This window comes from Spea bombifrons, chromosome 10 (genome assembly GCF_027358695.1).
Source record: "Spea bombifrons isolate aSpeBom1 chromosome 10, aSpeBom1.2.pri, whole genome shotgun sequence".
Classification (NCBI taxonomy): domain Eukaryota; kingdom Metazoa; phylum Chordata; class Amphibia; order Anura; family Pelobatidae; genus Spea; species Spea bombifrons.
In genome coordinates, this window is record NC_071096.1 from 33,386,934 (window position 1) to 33,409,634 (window position 22,701).

The 22,701-nt window shown below is 40.2% G+C and overlaps 2 protein-coding genes across 2 annotated transcripts in view; one reads left to right on the forward strand and one right to left on the reverse strand.

Annotated features, from left to right (window-relative positions):
• Window positions 1-2,071: 2,071 nt before the first annotated feature.
• On the forward strand, window positions 2,072-11,901 carry SLC38A8 (solute carrier family 38 member 8). Its single transcript, XM_053449312.1, has 10 exons — window positions 2,072-2,378; window positions 3,501-3,699; window positions 4,481-4,637; window positions 7,050-7,151; window positions 7,809-7,866; window positions 8,565-8,679; window positions 9,885-10,032; window positions 10,424-10,617; window positions 11,233-11,284; window positions 11,681-11,901. Exons 1-10 carry the CDS (start codon window positions 2,190-2,192, stop codon window positions 11,781-11,783), a joined length of 1,317 nt encoding a protein of 438 aa, XP_053305287.1. The 5' UTR covers window positions 2,072-2,189; the 3' UTR covers window positions 11,784-11,901.
• Window positions 11,902-12,889: 988 nt separating this feature from the next.
• Window positions 12,890-22,701, reverse strand: part of NECAB2 (N-terminal EF-hand calcium binding protein 2) — a 39,503-nt gene continuing 29,691 nt past the window's right edge. Inside the window, exons 7-13 of the mRNA XM_053449485.1 lie at window positions 20,363-20,472; window positions 19,723-19,802; window positions 18,198-18,254; window positions 15,817-15,929; window positions 14,876-14,953; window positions 14,007-14,098; window positions 12,890-13,321 (exon numbers count right to left, since the gene is read on the reverse strand). Coding sequence (XP_053305460.1) covers window positions 13,293-13,321; window positions 14,007-14,098; window positions 14,876-14,953; window positions 15,817-15,929; window positions 18,198-18,254; window positions 19,723-19,802; window positions 20,363-20,472 — 559 coding nt within the window. The 3' untranslated portion in view covers window positions 12,890-13,292. The remainder of the gene's footprint in view (window positions 13,322-14,006; window positions 14,099-14,875; window positions 14,954-15,816; window positions 15,930-18,197; window positions 18,255-19,722; window positions 19,803-20,362; window positions 20,473-22,701) is intronic.

The window sequence follows — 22,701 nt, forward strand, 5'->3', positions numbered from 1 at the left end:
TTACATTTAGGCAATGAAGATGGCTGAATACGGAGAATACAGCCGGTCTCCTCTTGATCCAAACAACTGGATTCTATATCTAGAAGTATTGTGCATAAAAACCCAATTTCTATGTAATATCAAATAGATGCCTAACAGATTTGAAGAACCAACTCTGGTCTTCCAGGGGATAACTTGCAGGGTCCCCCACTGCTCCAGAGCATTCAAATACCCGATATAATACCCCGCCAAATGCCTGCTTGTGTTTCCACTAACGATCAGCCTGATATCCTGGGATTTTTTTTTTTAATCAAAGGTCCGGCGGGATTTCACACACTTATCTGTTGGCAGGATTTTTACAACCCAATGGCCAATTATTTTAAAATCGTACAAGCCAATTATTTTGGAATTCCTTTGAGCAGAGCTAATGAGGAGCCGGGCACTTAAAATGGCTGCCCACACCTTCACGCCGAGACGGTAATCGAGGCGACAGCAGCAATTAGTCCTTTGTAATTCCTTAAAGCGGCTGAATTAAGTCTCTTTATCCTCTCTAATGTGGTCAGAAGGTTGCCTTTTTAGAAAAGATACCCCTGTCTATTACTATCAAGGGAATGGGTTAACCCAGAGCGAGCAGCAGTATTCCCCGGACTACAATGCTCAGCATCCTGAGAGCTGTAGTCTTAACAAACATTCTCGTACAACCATTTACAGAAGGTTTCCCTGGAGGGGCAAAGCTGAGATCAAAGGAATAAATCTGCTCCTGGATTTGTATCGCAAACACTTCAAAGCAGGTCTAATATATAAAAGGGGCACCATTTAAAAAATATACAATTCGTGTATAAAAACAGATTTTTTGGCAAAGTCTAAAAACTGGTCTTATCCCCATAGCAACCGATAGAATGTCCCCGTAGACTGAGACATTTAAGTGTTTGCTATGACAATAAGACCCCTCTTTGGACTTTTTTGCCTGAAGCACCTTGTTATACGTAACTCCTCGTATTATGTATTCTAATGCCTGGCGGAGGTAAGATGGAATAAGACTTCTGCAGGAAAACGAAAACTTCTATCCAGAGGGGGGCAAACAATGATCGAGACTGCTTCTGTGACTTTGTGCTTCGGTGTGAATGCCGCCTTGGTGAGCATGGCATTAGTGCGTTAAGTGATCGCATTGAAAAGTAAAAATCAGCATATGTGAGAAATCTAAATTTACGGATTTAATATTAGGACTGGGATATTACTGTATTGTAAGTGATAACTGTTTCAATTAGTGTAGCAACCATGTACTATAATGTGTGAGCTGTATGTTTTTATTATATATGTATGTGATTATGGTGCAAAGTTTGGAAAGTGATCTTATTACTTGAGCAACCAATGGAATGCTCCAATCAGCAGGAACTTTCCATTGGTTGCTATGGTGATAGGGCCGCTTTCAAAACCGCATAAGCATCCATTTTTATATATACATTAGCCATTAGTTGGGAGAATGCAAACCCTATGTAAATCACAGTTTGTATGGCCCAAGTAGACCGCCATCGGCTATAAGAACCCATAATCTCCGAGCTATGGCTTCCCACCCATATGTAAAGTTAAACGTGCCTTCCCACCGGCTCTTTATCACGTAGTAGCTGAAATGTCCGCTCTGTTCTCGTGTACACTCGATTCAGGTGTTGTAAGGAGATGATTACTGATGGAAGGTCCGACCCGATACCGCCACTGACGTGTTACTTTATGAAATCATCATAGTCTATGATACAGTTAATAGTTAAAATAGGCTCGGGGTGAGCTCATTTATAAGATTCCTAGAAAAGAAAACTTCATGTAAAAAATGTCTGTTTGCAGAGATGTTCGTGGCAAGTGTGTGTGTGTTTAACCCTAAAATATTGCACACACTTGTGAGATGGCTTATCCTGTACTGTGGAATCTCGCTAATTAATCTAGTGTCCCCTACTGATCACTCATCGCACGAGAAGCTGACAGTCGGATCTACCTGATTGGAGGATTGAAACCCCCCACCTCCCTCCGCCTTCACTTTTAATTTTAGGAAGTTTTAAATATTTTTTTTCCTTCGCTGAGCCAGCCAGCAGCACGGGGGTTAACATTGCCATCCAATAACAAAAAGGCCCTGCCGGGCTCTGTACAACGTGCCTTCAGAGAGAAGTTTTGGCTTCTGCGTGTGATCTCCCTGTGCCGGAGCTGAGAGGGCATCCACGATGGAGGAGTTGGCTAAAGGAAGCATCAGCCTGCTGGCCAAGCCTGGCGCAGAATGCGAGAGCCCTAATTTATCGTCTGTGGGCGCCGTCTTCATCATGCTGAAGTCTGCGTTGGGAGCTGGGCTCCTGAACTTTCCTTGGGCATTTAACAAAGCCGGTGGCACGCATATAGCCGTCACGGTGGAGATGGTAAGTTGGCATTTATACACCTGTCCATGTGTTATCGCTGAAACGCCTAATATCTCCTTTAAATGGTGACTGCGCAGGTTATCCTGCGATGTGTAGGTGTCCTCGTTTTAAATTATAGATATGTAGTCTTATGCGAAATGAAAAATCTATGTTTGTATTTAGTCCATGAGATGTGCTGGAAACTGGGCAGAAATTTAGTCATTTCAACTTTAAGCAGTTGGTTAGATAGAGATTATTAAAGTAATCTAAATGCCACATGTTCATACAATTATTATTATATTTTTATATAGCACCATCATATTCCACAGCGCTGCACAATGGGTAACAATTTCTTAACACGGGTTAAGGTATCAACTGACCTAAATCGCTGTAAAACAAACCTTTTTTACTTAATTATCAGTAATGATTAGTTATCCCTTAACTCGTATTAGTACTTTTTTTAAGGAATTGTTAAGGTGACCACAGGTTAGCCAAATGAAACGATAATGAATGCTTTTAGCACAAACTCAGTTATTCTCATCTAAGGAAACCCGGAAAAGGCTTTGTAAATATTTTATAAAGAACCCCGCTTGTCTAACTTTCTGACATTCGTTAACGTTTGGTGACGACTCCTTGGAAAAGGTGTTAACGTTTATCTGTGCCGATTGTATTTTTATGGCTTCACTGTCCCGGAGTCGTCCTATTGTTTTTTGCCGCCAGATGCCCATCGCAGAACGCATGAGTCTCTCTAGCTGCCGCACGCGTTCCCAATTCCATCTCAATCACGATTTTCCAAAGCTTTGCATTCATAGCCGCGTTTTCTCCAGAGATCGGAAATACAAATGTTTTTTTGAAAACTGATGAATGCGCTGTAGATGACTCAGATTGTGAACCAGGTGCAGGGTTTGAAGAATGATCAAATCCCCGTACAAACCATTTTCACATTCAGCTGATGGCAATGTTAATAGGACCTCATCTTAGTTTTTTTTTTCTTCTCATTGTCAGGATCATTTTTTTATTTTTTAAATGTATTTTCAGGGTATTAAAATCAGATAAATCTTCCACGTGTACCGATCATTCATCCACATTCGTCGCATTGTTTGTTGATGTTCATGGTTTCCTCCATCTCTCCTTTCTTGTCAGTGTTCCCTCATCTTCCTGATCAGCGGCCTGGTGATTTTGGGATACGTCTCGTCTTTGACCAACCAGACCACCTACCAGGGGGTGGTAAGAGCCGTGTGTGGCCCGGCCATCGGAAAGCTCTGCGGAATGTGCTTCATACTTAACGTTTTCATGATCTCTGTGGCGTTTCTGCGAGTGGTGGAGGACCAGTTGGAGAAACGTGAGATACCTAAAAAAAAAAAAAAAAAATATTTTGGTTTACAGTCCTACCCCTTGTTAAAATGTTAATAAATAAAGCGGTCTATTAGATTTGCCTTGAAGCTTTTGGAAGGTGGGATATTTAAATTAAATAAGATTACAGACGGTTGTTATCACTGTAACGTAACAGCTAGGGCCTAAAGAATGATCATATTAGGTTTTTTCTGCATGAAATTATCTTCAAAATTAGTTTTGATTTAACGTAAAAGATGCCAAATAATTGTCACTTATAATGTTGTTTTTATAATGGAAATTTCATAGTTATTATTTAAAAATGCTTGCCTCGTTTCAGAGGAGAAATATTCAAACGATAGGCAATAGTTGAAAACTGGAAGGTCTGAGGTTTAGATGTAAAGTAAGGAAGTTTTATAGAGGTGGCGGACTTTAATCAATCCCTGGTCTTCACGCCTCATCTCTACATCAAGAAAAATGGCCAGACTAGACAAGCAGAAAGGGTCTTAACTGTTGTCAAATGTTATGCTTTTATGTAATTTAGCTTTACCTGCTTCTATATATCTCAAAAAATCAAATCTTCGATGTTACTTTTTTTAACTAGTTTGTGTAAAGCAGACTGATCGCTTTCTATCAAGAGAGAGAGTGTGATTTATCCACATTATCTACAAAAATATTTTTGTTAATTTAAAAAAAACAAACATTTACTGTAAGATGATAGTTATATCTGTTCTTATAGACAGATTTAAGTTTGGGCTTATCGTCTTTTTTCCCCCCAAAATTCTTGGCAGTATGTGAGTCTGGGAACGTGAATGAGACCATTCATGTAATGAGCAACATGCCTCAACCATGGTACATGGACCAGCGCTTCATCATGACCCTCCTCTGCCTGGTGGTCATCCTCCCTCTTTCCATACCCAAGGAGATCGGTTTTCAGAAATATACAAGGTAATGTGGATGGAGGGGAGAACATGAAAAGTTGGTATCTGTTGAGGTCATTAATAAGGCTTCTGTAGGGAATCTACGCTGTCATTGTTTTCATAGACTGTAATCCCTGTGGAAGTCCCCAGAAACTCGGCAGTGTCTGATAAGTTTGCAATATTACGTCTGCTATGTTATCCTTACCTTGGTCTCTTAACTCCGAAGCAAAAACATGCTGAGCAGAGACCAAGCTGAAATTACAAGCAAAGATCACCCTCCTAGAGTTCCTAACCATATTGATCATCTCCCAGCGAGAGGTCCATGTATTCTAGATGTATTTATTGTTTAGACTAACTACCGTGTTTGGTTACCCACTAGACTCGCCTATCATTGGGTGCCAGTCTCCACCCTCGCAGTCCCACTAGTGCATCGTCTGCCATATAAGCCCCATCACTAATAACCTAAAACAACCTGTAACTTAGCCTGAAACAATTTATCAAAACAGAAGCTATGCAAGCATATCCAAATATTTACCGAAGCTGTACTTGACAGATGAGGTGATGAGTTTCATCTCACTGACTTCATTATACTTTATTAAAACCAAACCCCCCAGAGCTGCTTCTGCAGAAGTGCGTGGGTCATTGTGATGACATTGAAGAAGTCCTGCTGCTTTAACTCTTTACTTTACAGGGTCAGCAAAGTCTGAAATCATTACTCTGTTAGTGAATAAACCCCCTAGCCTCGATGAGGTTGACCAGATTGCGTCTGCTCAAGGAAGATCAACCACATGTACTCATAGCTTATTGTCTAAACACTATATAATTTAAACCTGTGTACCCATACCTGGGTCTGGGGGGGTTTGCTCCAATCTCAGGGTCACTCGGTCTAGAGCTGACCCAGTTGGTGCCTTTGCTACTAGTATGTTATGGGTGATATCCCTGCTTGAATGCAGGTAACTCAATAAAGTGTATCTTTAAATGATGACAAGTCAAGGTTTCTATGGGGCCCTGTATCAGACCCTTTAGGGTAACATATTTGCTATGTAGAGTCTTCAGGATGGGCTGTTAGTGGGTTAATATTTTTAGAGTCTCTGGGGCTGCTCATTTAGAGATTATACCCTTTTCCTCTCATTTTTTATTTGTACTAAACACCTTAGGCTTTCGTTTATTTTTGTTACCCATGTTTGTATTTAAGCATAAGCGTGTATGTATGTTCTCCGGTTTAAAGTTTGTTCTCAGTCTATAATGATTTAGATATTTTTATCCCTGCAACCTGTCGTACCTCTTTTGCTGCAAAGGCACGTTGTGTCCTCTTGGGGACCTCCGTTTTAGGGTGCTATTCTTTGTGCATGGAAAGAGAAGGGATGCTGGAGTGGAGGGTCATTGCGATGATAGGTAGGAGCATCGTGGATTTTGGGGGTAGTGTTAAACGTAAAGGCAAGTGCGTGTACGTGTGTGTATATATATATCTCCATTAGGGAAAAGCTCTGGAGTGTAAAGGAGCTTTCTGTCCTATAACAAAATAATTATAAATAATAAAATGGAGAAAAAAAACCTGAAATGAGCAAAAAGCAGTAGAATATAACAAAAAAAACCTCAAAGCCTGGTCAGAATAGCCACCAAATTCCTCTACTCAGAAGAAGGGGGTCTCTATGCACCTTGTCTGCTTCATAGGAATATGTCAAGAGAGCAAAGAGACCGATCTACGCCATAACAGAACCGTATTGCCTCCTCTGAGAACAGACGATAGGAAACCTCATCCGTAGTCTGTTTTTAATAGGTTATCAGAGGAAGCTTTGTTTCTGGACGTTCTCTTTCAGTCCGCTCCGTCTTCTACTGTACGGAATGATTTTGTCTTGTTGAAAGGCACTTCGCTGTCATGTTTAATTAGGAAGTGATGTCTCTTCAGACGCAAATGAAATGGTTTTATTTCCTGACCTTGTTACGGCTTATGTTAATTAAATGCAGTGTGGTAGTAAGTCATCAAACTCAAACCACCGCCACAGGAACCTTGAAGGACCTGATTAACCCATTCGTGGAAACTATACAGTTTCTCTGATTTCTGTTGACCAAAGCCGCTCCAACGGTTAAAGGGGCAGTTTAATGTCCTTGGCAACCTCTTTTCTTCCCCATACGTCCGATGATTCTCGCCACCGATTCTGTGTGGCTGTAGAGGGGGTGGTCAAAATGGCATATGGGGGATTCTGCAGAAAGGATTAACAAGGTGGGCACCACATGCATTTAAAGGGAGCTCTCAGCTATAGCTAAGTGTCTCTTTAATGTAATATCCTAAAAAGCAAGCCGTCTGTCACAATGAAGTTGATGCCAAACTTTAGATTTTTTTTTAGGGATGCTTAAGAAAAAAACCATTGGGCTCACACATCCACACTTCTTCAAGTTGTTTAATTGTAACAAATATCTATTTCCCCCCCCCCCCCAGCATACTTGGAACCCTGGCTGCCTGTTACATGACGGTGGTGATCGTCGTGAAATATTATGTAATGGATCATCCTGTTGTCCACGAACACAAGTCTCCGTCAAGGTATTGTCATTGGGGTACGGCTTGTGAGCGTGGATAGAGAGACAAAACAAGATCTGAACCTTTTGTGCTTCCACCTAAAAAGTTGAGATCTTTATTTGACATAGTAAGCTGAGACTTTACCTTATTTCTGGCGTTTCTGCGTAGCTCCATATTGTAACTGCAGAACTAAATGTTTTTGGTTTTTTTTTATAAACCCAGAATAAAAAAACGGCCTTTTTAAATTTCTTTTCGGCCCTTGAAATAAGTTACTTTGATGTATAAAAAGCGATGCCAAATGACAGGATATTATTCGCAAGCATTATTGCAAATCTAAAAATGTAACATGCTATTTAGCTCCACTACATATAGCCCTATTTTACTCCTGAAGAAACTTATGTTATTACCGTTATTCACAAAATTGATATATATGCACTTTCACTGTGCTTTAAAGACCACGATCATCTCCTAAGAGGACCCCTCTTCCTGCAGAACTTAGCACTAGTTAGAGATTGTACCCTCGGTGAAATGTTTAACAGGCATCTGTGTTGTTAATACTGTAGAAAAAATGATTATCTTGATAGAATATAGCATTTGGAACCCCTCCTGAAAAATGCTAGTTTAGATGCACAATGTTACAAAGTCAAACAAATGCCGTAACAGTTTGTCTTCTTTCTGCAGTTCCTCCTCTTTGGCCTCCATGTTCAGTGTCATTCCCACAATCTGCTTCGGCTTCCAGGTATTATCCTGATTATTTCTTTGACGCGAGTTGATGTAGAATTTGTCCTAAATGATGAGTGGGGGGGGGGGTTCTGGTTGTCAACAAACAAAAGTAGCTCACTTTAGGAATTATTGTATCATAATATGTAAGCTTTGTGTCATGCTGCAGAATCAGCTGTAATCCTTTAACCGTATGAACGGGCTGATTTGGTTGTGCTAAGTGTGGTAATGCATCCTTTTAGTTTTGTCTTAGAGATTACATAAAATATTAATTTTGTCAAATGCAGGTTTACCTTGGAGTAGTGTAGAGAGCGATTTAGCAATTAGCAGGATTACTCGGTATTCATAGGATGACCAATTGGCCATGTTTTCCAGCGCATGTAAAATGCTAACTTTGTATACTGTATAACTAACAGGTTACTTTCTGTTGATTACTACATCCTGAATACAGCAGGGTAGCTTCAGGTGAAACACCACTATATATGTGTTGAAGCTCAGTCTATCCATCCATCGGTTCACCTTTCACAGGTTTTGCTTTGTAGCCAAATGCCTTATAGGAATTATTATAAACTGCGGGGTTCTTTACCATAACAATGGAGAAACTTTGGCCATTAATGGACCCTAGCGCTGGTCACATAACTTGTGGTTATTCTCAACAGAGGCAAAACTTTGTATATTATTACATGGTTAAATGTCATCTCCCCATTCTACTTCTAGTGCCATGAAGCATGTGTCACTATCTACAGCAGCATGAGGAACAAGAGTCTCTCAAACTGGGTGATTGTGTCTGTGGTCTCCATGTTCATCTGTCTGCTGATTTACTCCCTCACAGGTAAGAGAGCTGCTAGATGAAGCACTGCTGTAGATGGCTAACTGTGAATCGATGTTGGTGGCAGGCGACTCTTGTTGTGAGCCCCTTGGTAGTGGTTTAGAATAGATTTGTACTCCCTTGGCATAGATCTATATAACTTAGGAGTTCTACGAGATTCACCATGAAGGCAGCAACTCAATAACTGCCCCAGGGGAGCATAGATACTATTTCTTGTGTGAATGGACAGATTGGATGGTGCCACCCTGGACTTTCTTGGCTTTTGTTTGCACATTGGTTGATACTAGAATCAGGTAGGTGTATTCGTTGGTGATGGTCAGCCAAAATAAGTTAAAATAAAATTAGTTTTATGGAAATGTTTGCATATAATGACATTATTAAAAGGTTTGTACTAAGTTAGCCTTTGAAAACCAAGAGAAACATATAGTTATAGTTGTTTGAATGAAAGTAGTGGTCCGGAGGCTTTCATCGTTGTGTAGAATTCCTTGTAGTTCCCTCGAGATCTTGCGTAGGATTTCTATCTGTGGATTGTAGGTTACAACTAATGTCACTCAAAGCCTTTTTTGTGGTTGTTAGTATCTCGGGTGATATTAATGGCTTTCTGTATTTGGGAGTCTGTGATGTTTATACTGTAGCCATGGTTGATTAACTCCTTCCTGAGATTTTGAAGATGTTTGTCCCGGTCCATAGAATCCAAACAAATGTAGTTACATCTGAGGACTTGACTGTAAATGGAGTTTTTGGTAAATTGTTGTGGTTCAGGTATGTTGGTCTATCTGTTGATTTCTGGTAGAGTAAAGTCTGAATGGACTTGTTCTTAATGTAGATGGTAGTGTCTAGGAATTGGATGCTTGTGTGAAAGTAGCTCAGCTTCCAGTTAATGTTGGGATGGAAGGGCACAGATGGAAGTCCTATGTAAGGCTTCCTCAACTGAGACGGCGAATTCATTAAACGTTCACCCAATAAATTGTAACTATACTTTACTCCTATAACGATAGAAGATGAAGAGTGTGAACAGCCGTAGAATGGGATATTGGTAACAAGCAAAGTATAGAAGTTAAAACACTATTTGATGGCTTTCGTATATTCCATAAATATATACCATAAGTGTCTTGTAGCTGGCTGTAAAAAGTTTTAAATGGCTCAACTCTTTAAATTTAGGACCACTGTCTCTCCTACAAATTTCCAATTGTATGTTTTCCTTACAGGTCTGTATGGGTTCCTCACATTTGGGGAAGCTGTGGCTGGTGATATCCTGATGTCTTATCCTGGGGATGACGTTGTTGTTATAATTGCCAGGCTACTTTTTGCTGTCTCTATCATAACAATCTACCCGATTATTCTGCTACTGGGCAGGTAAAACCTTTGACATCTACTCATCCCAGTGTGGTGTAGTCTGAATTTATAATGGGTTTATGCACAATACGTATTGATCTGGAGCATATAAGTCTTTATATAATTCTTGTGCAGTTAAAATAAGACTGTTGCGGTTCCTTTGCCCATCTAGGCAATGCCTGATGTAACATTTCATATTGCCTAGTTTTCAAGTATATTCCATGGAATGAGAGGGTGATGTCAATATGTGATTTATTCCAGCGTATACCAATTATAGCTGAGAAGTATAAGCAAGAGAGATTGGAAAGTACAATCTAAACCCTATTCTGGTAGCTCTGCTTTCTTTGTTCCACACTTGTACCGTTTAACATGCATCTGTATTTACTCTATCACCACCTCTTCTTCTTCTAAGGACTGTCCTGCAAGAAGCCTGGTTGGACCATAAGACCAGCTACATCTACACGACGTACGAACGTTTAATTCGGGTCATCCTTACAGTCCTCTGGATCCTAATAACTCTGATCATCTCCCTATTTGTTCCTGACATTAGCAAGGTGATTTCTGTCATCGGGGGAATAAGCGCCTTCTTCATCTTCATCTTCCCAGGTACATTTTAGTTGTTGCTTGGGCACCTAGCTCTGTTTTGTATGTGTATGCACATTTAGGAGAGGGACACGAACATGCACATCTCACTAAATTATAATTATCGTTATTTATGGATTTGAATAGGGATGTCAATCTATAATATTGTTAAAACAGATATTATCTTAAGATTCTTATCTTAAGGTTGCCAAGTTTTTACTCTTCCATTACTCTGGACCCACTCTACACCTGATGACTGCTGCATGCAGGTTCATTGGCATATAGTCCCAGTCAATGTTTTGCTGTGCACAGACCATTTAGAGTACGCAGATCACTGCTTTTCATATCTACTGTAGGTCTTGTGCATTATGTGCGTGTGACACACATGATATGTACTTTCTTTGTGTATCTCCTTTGCATGCAGCCGCTGTGTAAAGGTAGGTGGGTGTATTGATTCCTCTGTGTTGATCACTTCTGCGTTCTGAAGTAAAATTTGTGGCTTTAATACCCACAGGCTACTGCCCAGAAGTGTAGGTTCACTCTTAGTGTTTGATGTCTCACCAGCATATCTCCTTGTTTCATGTTAGTGAGTTTCCTTCAGACTTGGAGGACAATACCAATTTGGTTTATATCTTGCAGGTATCTGCCTGATTTGTGCTGTGGAAGTAGAACCAATGAGCCCAAGGAAAAAGTGAGTGTGTGTTTATTTCTTTGGATTGAGAAATTATTTACCAAATGGAAGAGAAGGGATATAACTTTGCATGATGTTGAGAATTGCCTTCAGGATTGACCAGTATTTTATATGAACTGGTCATACTTTGAATGGTTGAGTAGTAGAACATCTCCAACCTTGTTTGCCCCATTATTGCCCTTTACAACCACCTACAGTTTTTACCCAATCCTGTTTTAATTCAGACAAGATGGGTAGATAAAAATAATGAATTCATTGAGTTCTATCAACTTACTTTTCTTTTGACATCGGTAGTAATATAGCTGACCTAAACCATTCTTCCGTGTGTAGTAAATGTACCTGTGAGTGCTCCCGCAAGGAGGACATTTTTAACATTACACATTGTTGCCTCTTCAGGAACATTCTTATTACCTGGGGAATTATTTCCATCCTTTGCGGAGCCTTTATTTTTGGTCAGAGTACAACCATCGCTGTCTTAGAGTTTCTGGACAAATTCTGAGAACTTTATGGCTACACAACCGCTGCGGTCAGGAGTAGAAGTGGCAAGTTTTAATATGTATCTTATTATTTTTATTTAAATGTTAACAGTTTACCAATAAATACGTTTATTTCCAGAATCCCTACCAGTTTCATTTCTAAATATTTGCGTTTTTGTTTCTACCTGGGTACGATCCAAAGTTGTACCAAGAGCTCTGAGGCTTGGTTTTAGTGGCATAGCTATGTAACGTAAAGGTGCGGCCCTCCTGCTTAAGCGGATAAACCTGTACGGTAGGTAATTGCTCACGTACCACGATTGGAGGGGCATAAGATCGAGAATGTAACAGGCTTCTGGCCACTAAGGTAATAACACATTGCTTATGTCGTTGAACTTGTACAACTTGCAGTATTGTATTGGCATTAAATACCACTAGTGTAAAATAGCCAAAACATTCTCGTATAATGTAACATTTAGAAGCAGGGACAACTTCAACGTATTCCATGCCTGTAGTACCTGGTCAGTTCTTGTATCACAGACAGGTGGGACACCTTTTAAATGTAGTTAACCAGGAGAGACGCACCAATGTTTTCATGGAAAATACACAAAATGCTTTAAGAGTTTTATTAGGTATATTATCAGCTGTACATATCATAATAAATAATTCATTTAAAATAGCATTTCCTAGCATTCTGATTTGCAGTTAGCATTAAAAACCAGACCACTCTGTTTATATATCAAACATTACAATGAGAGAAAAAACATTCCAATAAGTTTCTGCATATCTCCGTCTTATTGGTTAATAACAAATTTACTGAATAAAACAGGAGCTGCTACAAAGGCTCCTTGAGCACTTTACGTCTACTCTAAACCATGCATCATTAAGAGAGAAACAGAACAAACCAAGGGGGGCAGACCTCTTATCGGAAGGTGGACTTTGTGACCTGAGGAATAAAGGGGGGGGGGTCTAGAACATCAAGACGTCTCAAGTGCAAGTCAATGCATACCGTAGAGGGTCAGTAAGGGTAACATTGAGGTACAGTTAGTTCTTACTGACCATTTCAGCCGCAGAGAAAAGGATAAAGCCAGATTTGTTCTTTAAAGATATTCTAGGCATTAGATTCTTAAACTGCATTATGTATTTGTTTAATTCTACAGATGCTTAAAATTGGAATTTATGAACAAATTGCATGATGTGGGAACAGTCTGATTAAAAAAGACTTAGCATGTCAGACTGTTCTCTTGGGGGAAATGTTTAGGGTTACCTTGGTGTTGGCAGATTTTGCCCTTCACTTTCTCAGGCTACCATTCAATCACTGAATGCCATGTCGTTGAGGCATTAAAGCATGGAAAAGAATGGGGTATAAGGCGTATCCCTTTTAGAAGCAAATACATTCTCCACTAAGTGGATTTAAAAGACAGCACTTGGTACAAAGCATCTCGTCCATAAGTTACAAGGACTCCCAGTTGGATGGAGACACAAGGTCACAGATACAACGGCCAGCTCTGGGCTGTCATCACGAAGAAACCCAGTCAATCTGCGCTCAGGGTGCACCAGGCCGCTGGAATAGAATCAGAAGAGTACAGCGTATGTGAGTTTATCATTTTATAATTATAAAACATGTACTTCAGTAACTTCTGTGCTCACAAGTTATCCATAACCATTTCCTCAAACATGAGCATCGAGTAATTTTATTCTAAACTAAAAGGGCTATTGCTAGGTCATAGTCAAGTATCCTCGAGATCGAGACCTGGCAAAGTTGAACCAATGTCTTGTTTTGTGGTAGAATAAATCAGAATCATTTTCTGTCATCTACTGCAATGGCCGATAGCAAATATTGCATGTGAATAGCTTTCTGCTGGATACCAGTATGGAGGTAAGAAAATGTTCACATTACAAAATAAGGCTTGTAAACGCTTTTACTGTAAAATGTGGCAGCTGTCTGTTTTATTTAAATTCTACCGAAGGCTTTTATGCTCAGGTTTTTGAACTTTATGTGTAAAGAGAATAAAAAAAACCTATTGTGCTAGCTTATCAAAGAGCAAGTGAGGAAAAAATTCTCACCGCTGTCGCCTTACATGAAAATATACCATTTCAAAGCAGCGTAAAAGAGACTATGGTTCTGTCTGAGAATCTAAAAACAAGGACAAATCTTATTCTCTTTCTAAACCAAATACGTGTGTTTGCCACATCCCTTATTAAGATGACAGATTTACATGAAGACAGAGGTAAAATAAAGGCATTACCTGGAACGGACAGAGTCGAAATAGATTCTGGTTGTGCCAAAGCGTCCACTTTCACATGCCGAAAGATCTTACATGGTTCACTCTGTAAATGTCTGGGGGAGAAAAACACTTTAACGGTCAAAAGGTGTCAACTATATCCAACACCACTCTAACTGCACCCATTAAATGAGATCAGAGGTTATTTTGTTGACAACAACATTTTTGATATTATAGTGTTTACATTTTTAAAGTGTATTTAGCGTCTAAATATACATTTACCGCACAAAAAAATTACACTATATGGACAAAAGTATTAGGACACCTGACCATTATACCAACAGGGACTTTTATTCTAAATACATAGACATTAATATGTAGTTGGTCCCTCCTTTGCAGCTATAACAGCCATTTGATGCCATCAAAGTCAGGGACGGTCAGGTGTCCCAATACTTTTTCCCATGTAGTATATGTTCAAACAGATGTAGAACAGTGAGAAGGTTTTTAAAGCTACAAGAAGTGGTGTGTTTTGGAGAAAGCAGGTAATGATTGGCACAGAAACAAAAAAGTTTTGTAAGCAAAGGGTCTGGAAACCATTAAATCGGTGATATAATGAAACAATGTATGTATGTTTCGCAATTGGATTTGTGGACCTCCAATTCAACAAAATGCCCTACTTACCAACTTATTATTAATGTGTTTACTTCCATCATTTGGTTTATCAAGTAAGATGAGTTGGTTCATTGGCTCATAACGTAGGATGGAGGATAGATACACTGCACATTTTGTTGCAATTTATGAGAGCTATATAATGTATAATGTGTTATTCTATAGCTGCCTCTTGCCAATTATTCTATGCTATCCAGTAGTTTGTATTCTAGTCCACCACTCACCTTTTCCACTCCTCTTCATTATCCCAAAATTCATACACAATGAAGGTAACGCTATCTGGTAGCCGTACAGCAGCGACACTGTAATAACGAAATAACACCTGAGCAGTCAATATCGCGATCAGTTACTTTCATCGTTAATACACTTTACTAGACTGCAACCTGTGTATGAGAGCCTATGGATGGTACATTGCACCAATCTACCCACAATAACACATCTACAGGTAAGGAAGCTGTTCACTAAATCTTAAGTTACAGGTTTGACCAAACATTTTATGTCTTCAATGAGGTGGTTTTTCTAGAAGAAACCAACCATGGTTGACCCCACCATAACGCATAATTAAGGTAAGATTTGTTCGCTGTGTTGTGAGATTAAATATTCTAACAGCTTGGTCTTGTAAAGACATACAATGTTCAAGGCAGTTTTGGAAAGGTAGAGTATTATTACTAATGAATCTATACTCAAGATAAATGAAAGCGAGAGATGTAAGGACATTTTCATTATTGTAGCAGATGTTTGGGATAGGCAATACGTTATACACCGCCATGTGCACACCCAGCCATCTAGAAAGGGGAAGATACTCTAAAGCAGTAAAAGAAGGCAGAGAAAAAGGTACTTCCACATCCACTGGGGAATTATTGCTAAATGTTATTACTACCAGCCTAACCGCGTTACGGAGTAGGTACTGAGAATCCCCTGTCTGTTTGCGGCGCTCTAAACATTGTTTTCTAGAACCCCTGTTTAAGCTTAAGAGGACTGAACTGTTAATGGGACGAGAGTAGCTAGGAGTGTGACCAGTAATTTAACCTAAGGCCAATTACACCTCAACGAAAGCAGCAGGACAACTGGTGGCCCTATGACTAGTGTCAATAGAAACACCTACTGTTACACATGGTGGCATATAGAGAACAGACTCCACATTTCAGGGTTTCTATCTACTCACTGGAAGCATTCATTCTGGCCAGAGACATTCTTCAAGTATTGCTTCAGAGAGCTGCAAAACTCTCCCAAACCATTCTGGGAAACCTTCAGTTCCTGCCGCACCAAGAAAAGATACTGAGGAGAGAGAGATTAGTTAATAACTGAATTAATACCATAGGTGACAGCAGATGCTTTATTGGTACAGTATAATGCTACGCCTATATATATACCTGGTTAAGCTGCTGATGCATGTGTATCGCCTAATGATTAGAGCTGGAAAGCTACCGCCTTGTGTTGAAATCGGTTATAACATTTACATCCTGGTGGTGCAGTTTACCGAATGTTTTAGTCACGTGAGATGGTATTTTTTAATGGGTAATGACTGAACAGTAACAGGTTAGCTAGTTTGATGCATAATGGATAGGTTGGCCAACAAAGATAATATAAAGTGTATAAGGTGAATCTTGTAGTCCTGGTTATGTTTGGTTATCAGAACAGCAAATTCTGCAGTTGAACATTGATATATTTTATATTATTGTCACACTTGGTTATATCTTTGAAAAGTTAAGTGAAACGTTAAGCAGAAACATTCTTGTGTTCCCCATGATGATTAGTCAAATTAAATTTCAACAGAGAGCAAGGACCTTATATGTACAAAAGTATTGGGGGAAAAAACTATTACACCAACAAATACTTATGACATTGCATTCTAAACACAGACATTAGTATGTAGTTGGTCCCCCTTTGCAGCTATAACAGCTTCCACTCTTCTGGGAAGGATTTCCACAAGATTTTGGGGAGTTTCTGTGGGAACCTTTGCCCATTCATCCAGTAGAGCGTTTGTGAGGTCAGGAACTGATGTTGGATGAGAAGGCCTGGCTCACAATCTCTGTTCCAGTTCATCCCAAAGGTGTTTGATGGGGTTGAGGTCAGGGCTCTGTGCGGCCGGTCAGGTTCTTCCACAACAAACTCATCCAACCATGTCTTTATGGACCTTGCTTTATGCACTGGGGCACAGTCATGCTGGAATAGAAAGGAGCCTTCCCCAAACTGTTCCCACAAAGCTGAAAGCAGAGCATTGTCCAAAACGTCTTGGTATGTCCCAATCAGCGTTCTGTTGTAGGAACAGTTTGGGGAAGATCTGTTTCTATTCTAGCATGACTGCGCCCCAGTACATAAAGCAAGGTCCATAAAGACATGGTTGGATGAGTTTGGTATGGAAGACCCTGACCTGAGCCCAGAAAGCTTTCCCAGAAGAGTGGAAGCTGTTATAGCTGCAAAGGGGGACCAACTGCATATTAATGTATTTAGAATGCAATGTCATAAAAGTCAATATTTTTGTCCATATAGTGTACCTTTGTTATCTCCATCCAACAGTTCATTTGTAGCACCACATAAGAGCCTTCCATAATAGCATAAAAAAAAATACACAACGTATACTTGGAGGTAGGCTCTATAAAATGTCATTGCAAAATGGTATAATTTACAAAAGGTGGGGACAGATTGAAGAAAATTAGTTTTGAAAACCATTTTATAAAAGTACATAATGAAAGCGTGCATGCTACAGCCTATCTGTAAGTATTATACACACAGTTGGTTTGACAAGCCTATTTTATGAACCAAAATAGGAGAGTCAAGATAATCAATGGAGCGAAGAAGAACTAAGATGTTAAAATGTCTAATACCATTTCCAGACAGTTGAAGATAAATGCGGGCAGCCGGGAGGCAGGAAAGAACGTTGGAAGCTAGTAGTGACACTAACTGAACCAGCTGTGACACTTCACGTGGCTTTAGCAGGAGCGCGAAGGGGGTTTATCCGCTAAGGTCTGCAGGTATGTAGAAACATTTCCACTCTCGGAACTTACAATACCATCACGTTCACTATGCATTATCCATGTCCAGCTGATCCCTAAATAGTAAGTCTGCGAAATATGGAATCTTGCCTCAGTCTAGTGAATTAAAGCTAATGTAGCCGTTCTCTGCTCCTGCTGTACAACACCTTTTGGCGTTTGCTAGAAAATGCCCAGTGGGCAACCATGGCGCCTGGGGCCATTGCAAGTTATGAATAGATAGAATGGTTAGTGCAGTAAGTTTCTCATGTTGACTGTATTAGTTGAAAGACACCAGGTCCATGTCGGCCATCAAGGAACTTTCCAGTGACCTGGTCCCCTTATATGCCTCCCACTTACTGTCACATCGCTGGGGTGGCAGTGTGCAGCTGTACATTTAGCCTGAGGCTGATGGTGTATCATCAGGTGGCCACATACCTTAAAGTGACAGTACTAGTTTTTACTGTCGGTGCGTTGGAGTCATGGGCTAAGCTTCCCGCACCACAATTTAAAGGTTTTAACGTGCAATGGCATTAACCAACTTTAGTTATCTAGTACATCATTTCCTACTCACCGCAGCGGAAGTATTTTCACTGTCAGATAGTTTCTGCTGCAAATCAAACGACAGGGTCTAAAAACCAAAAGTAAAATTAACGTGATGATTCAGGCCATGAAAGACATAACTGTGCTGTATGATAATATACACTCTGCATAACTCCAAGTGGCAACATTTTTTGGTATTTTACACTATAGGGTTCTTTTAGAGTTGACCAAACCACTTATTAGAAATAGACCATGCAGTATAAACCATTTAACTTGCTGATATAACATACTTTGCATTTGTAAGATTGGTTGCAGGGGACTATAACCTAAGTAGCTTTTGTGTATACATCTAAACACAACTAAACCTAAAAACTACAGTTAATAACCGAAAACTACAAAACTTTGAGAAGTATCCCAGAGGAAGCTCTACAATTTCCTATTTCAGCTGGCAGAATCTCAGAGATGTTGAACTAAAGCACCGTGTACATTAGTTAATCCACCACTCTGTGCTCGCGGAGTTTAAAGACTGAATACATTTTGGGCTTATTTCTTACAGGATGCGCAAACCGGATAAAGTGGACATTAGGATGAGCCCGACAGTAAGAGCCGAGTAACTAGCAAAAAGGACTTCATAATGAGACGCTGCGGCAGACTGTGGGGCGAAAAAAAGGTACTTTTGTAAAAACGTCGGGGAGACCGAGCCATTAGCTCTACCCTTATGCATTAAACATTAGTATCTGGGCCAATGCCCTCCAATTAGCGGCAATCCCACCCTGAATCCTCTCTACTAGATACACTGACTGTAATGCTCGGAGGTTAATACAGAACTCGGCAAATAGGCTTTATTTCCCCACGCAGCTGATTTCTCTGCAGAAGAGGGTCTGTTTCAATCCAATTTACTGGCGGATGAGGACACAGGAGAGGGACAGTTATTTAAATCTCAGTATAACGGGTCAGATAAAGTATTCAGAGGAAAACTAGCGTAAAATAGAAATGTTCTGATAAAAATAGAGGAAAAAATGGAAATGGATATTAGACACAGAGGGCACTAGATGGCAAGCGACAACTTGCTCCTATGGCATTCAGCCCTCTGCGGCCCTTGATGAAACCTACTACACAGGCCAGAGATGCTATGAGCAGGCGGTAAATTTAAATTCCATCCCCGTACAAAATATATATATAGAAGTGTTTTTTTCTCTTGATGTTATATTATTACATGTAAAGTGGTATCTGTTTAGATTGTCTCCTACAACCCCCTCCCAAGAAAACGTATACAGGGGAGAATAGAAAGAATAACCAATTAGAATATACATATCCATCCTTTGTTTATACTCCTATCAAATATAAAATGTCATCTTTGAACATAATACCGATTCCCAATTCACAGTTCTGCCAGACGGGCAGACATCAGCTGTCCTACAAAATCAACAGGGACCTGGCCCAGCGATGCCGCTTATCTGACCCATTTTATGATATACAAAGCAGACGTCACATTGAAAAGGTTTTTCAGCTCTCAGGGGCCAGCCTGGTCCAGAAATTATGGATGCGTGATTCACCTTATTTTCCAGTCTCCCGATCAGCTCAGCCAGTCGGTTAATCTGAGCCTCCAGTCCGTCCTCCTTAATGTCCGAGCAGCCTGTACACACATACAACACGCAGTGGGGTTATCAGTAAATAGCGGCTTTCATGGCATATAAAAATACAGCGTTAACAGGTCTTTGGCATGGGTAGTAACGGTAATGAGTAATAATAGTAATAAGAGGATACCTATGCCCAGAAGGATAGCCATAACATTTCTATATAGAGCATAAAATGATTCACTGGGATTAATAATTGAATGTAAAATTATCAAGGAGATTTTGGGGAACATAAATTAACAGAATAAGTTGAGTTGGAAATACTAGAATAGTTATATGAACCTTGATAGAAGCTAGGGATGAATGCAAACTAATGGTAATTGCTGAATATGGGACCGGCTGCTATACCCGCTGCATAGATGTGTACTCTTGCAGAAGAGTAACAACTCACCTGTAAACTATTGGGTTAATTAACACCTCTTCGTGATGCTTTGAACCCCAAATAATCGCTAGCATCAATTGATGAATCCATAAATAAACATAGCCCTATGGTTAGACACACACACGTTTGTGTGTATTCACAGCCATGTGCATAAAAAGAACTGTGGGATCTACTCACTACTTTTGATACTCCTCCTCAGGTCCTTTGTTATGGTCCTCGGGTAGGTAGGCGTTGAGTTCTCATACCAGCCATCCATCATGCCCTGGCCAGGCTTACTGTGGCATTGCCTGGAATAGATGATGGTCATTACTGTCAAACACCTTGTGAGGAAAGCTCCTCTTCGGTGTTCATTATACTACAATCTCTGATCTATGTATTCAGCATCTTTAATGTCAAGTGGCTGCACAGTTTAACCAGAACCTAGGTTGTTACACATCTGTGTTTTTACAGGGATTCTTTGTAGTCAGCACTAATGGTTTTCCTCACTTTTCTTATGTCATGTTTGAGCATTGAGCACCAGTTTCTAGCTATAGGTTCTCTGTGCATTTACAAAGGTATCTTTTGGACTAGAGTGTACAACTTCATCCCTATATGTCACTGTTCATACAGTATGGTTGTCTTTTGTTGACTTGTATTATGCAAGCAAATCAAGGCCCTTTCCTCTTTATCCTCATGGTATATACACAGACTATATGGACAAATGTAGTGAGACACCTGACCATTTCACCAACAGAGACCGTATTATTAATTTCTATGCATTTAGATGTAGTCAGTCCCCTCTTTGCAGCTATAACAGCGTCCACTCTTCTGGGAAGGCTTTCCACATGATTTTGATTTGTTTCTGTGGGAATTTTTGCCCATTTATTCAGTAGAGCATTTGTGAGGTCAGGCGCTGATGTTGCTGGCTTTGTACACTGGGGCGCAGTCATGCTGGAATAGAATAGGGTCTAACCCAAACAGTTCCCACAAAGTTGGAAGCATAGCATTGTCCCAAATGCTGAAGGGGACATAAAACATTTTGGACAATGTTGTGCTTCCATCTTTGTAGGAACAGTTTGGGGAAGACCCTTTTCTATCCCAGCATGACTATGTCCCAGCGCACAAATCAAGATCCATAAAGACATGGCTGGATGAGTTTGGTGTGGATGAACTTTACCTCAACCCCATCTAACACCTTTGGGATGAACTAGAACGGAGAGCCAGGCCTTCTCATCCAACATCAGTGCCTGACCTCACAAACGCTCTACTGGATAAATGGGCAAAAATTACCACAGAAACTCCCCAAAAACATGTGAAAAGCATTCCCAGAAGAGTTGAAGCTGTTATAGCTGCAAAGGGAGAGCAACATTATGCATCTTATACAAAAATCTGTAGCTTCCTCCAAGAACCATGACGAATGTATAACTAGTTTAATTTCACCAACTAAAAACTACTATTTTGGCCTAACAGCCTTTTTTGGACAAGTTACGTGCAGGGATATCACTGGCCGTAGGATGTTTTTTACCGACTTCCAGGTAAAATACAGCCAAGGTGGCGAGCATATTGTGAATATAGATGCCAAATAGGAAACACTTTACTGCCAGGCCAGTGAATAATTCAATAAAACAGATGGTGCCTTAGTTTTTTTCTTTTTGAATCATATGATACACTATTATGAAACAGTAACAATACTAAAACCTCAGTATAAACAAAGTCCTTTGAAACGCAAACATTATACTAAGCAATACAAATTTGCAAAGTATCAAATTTGCCTAGTTATTAACACAGCATCATTTTGGAGGTAACCAACAGGGCTGGCAGTCTTTACCTTTTCATACACACACACACACACACACACACACACACCACCCTCAAACTAATGCAAGCAAGTGGCACATACAACATACTCAGCCACACACTAGCACTCCATGATCAGCATTGGGGGACTGATCGGAGAGTATGGATCACTCTCCCTTCAATACCCTTACTTGAAAAAGCATATGTGGCCACACTTGAGCTCACTCTAGTCAAACCATTTGAGTTTGCCCCGCTTTCCCTGTTTCATTGAAATTTGAGTAAAATTTACATGTGAAAAGCCTTTGTTTGGTTTCTTCTCCTGCCCATGTCTTCCCGCATCTCATACACACACAGTTAATTATACCCCTATGGTCCTGCAGGCTGTAGGCAGTCTTGTGGTGTGTTGCAGGCATTGGGACGGCCCTTACAGCGTTCACCAGTGCTTTTATTTCTCCCTGTGCCTATGGTCGGCAAGGAACATACAGCATCCTTAGGTCCGGGCTTGACCATGTATTAACATAGGAAGGCCAGTTTAACACACACATCATCGGCGCACGTTGGCCACAGAGATCTGAATCCTGCATAGCGTGCACATTTGGGTACTGTAATGGAGCCATACTGGTCTTGAATAGAAGTGGCATGTTTATTATCTAGGCAGTTTTTCTCATGCGTTTCCATGGTTACCAAGGATTTCTCATCTCTATGGAGACATGACCCAGCATCAAACTTTGGTCTGCATG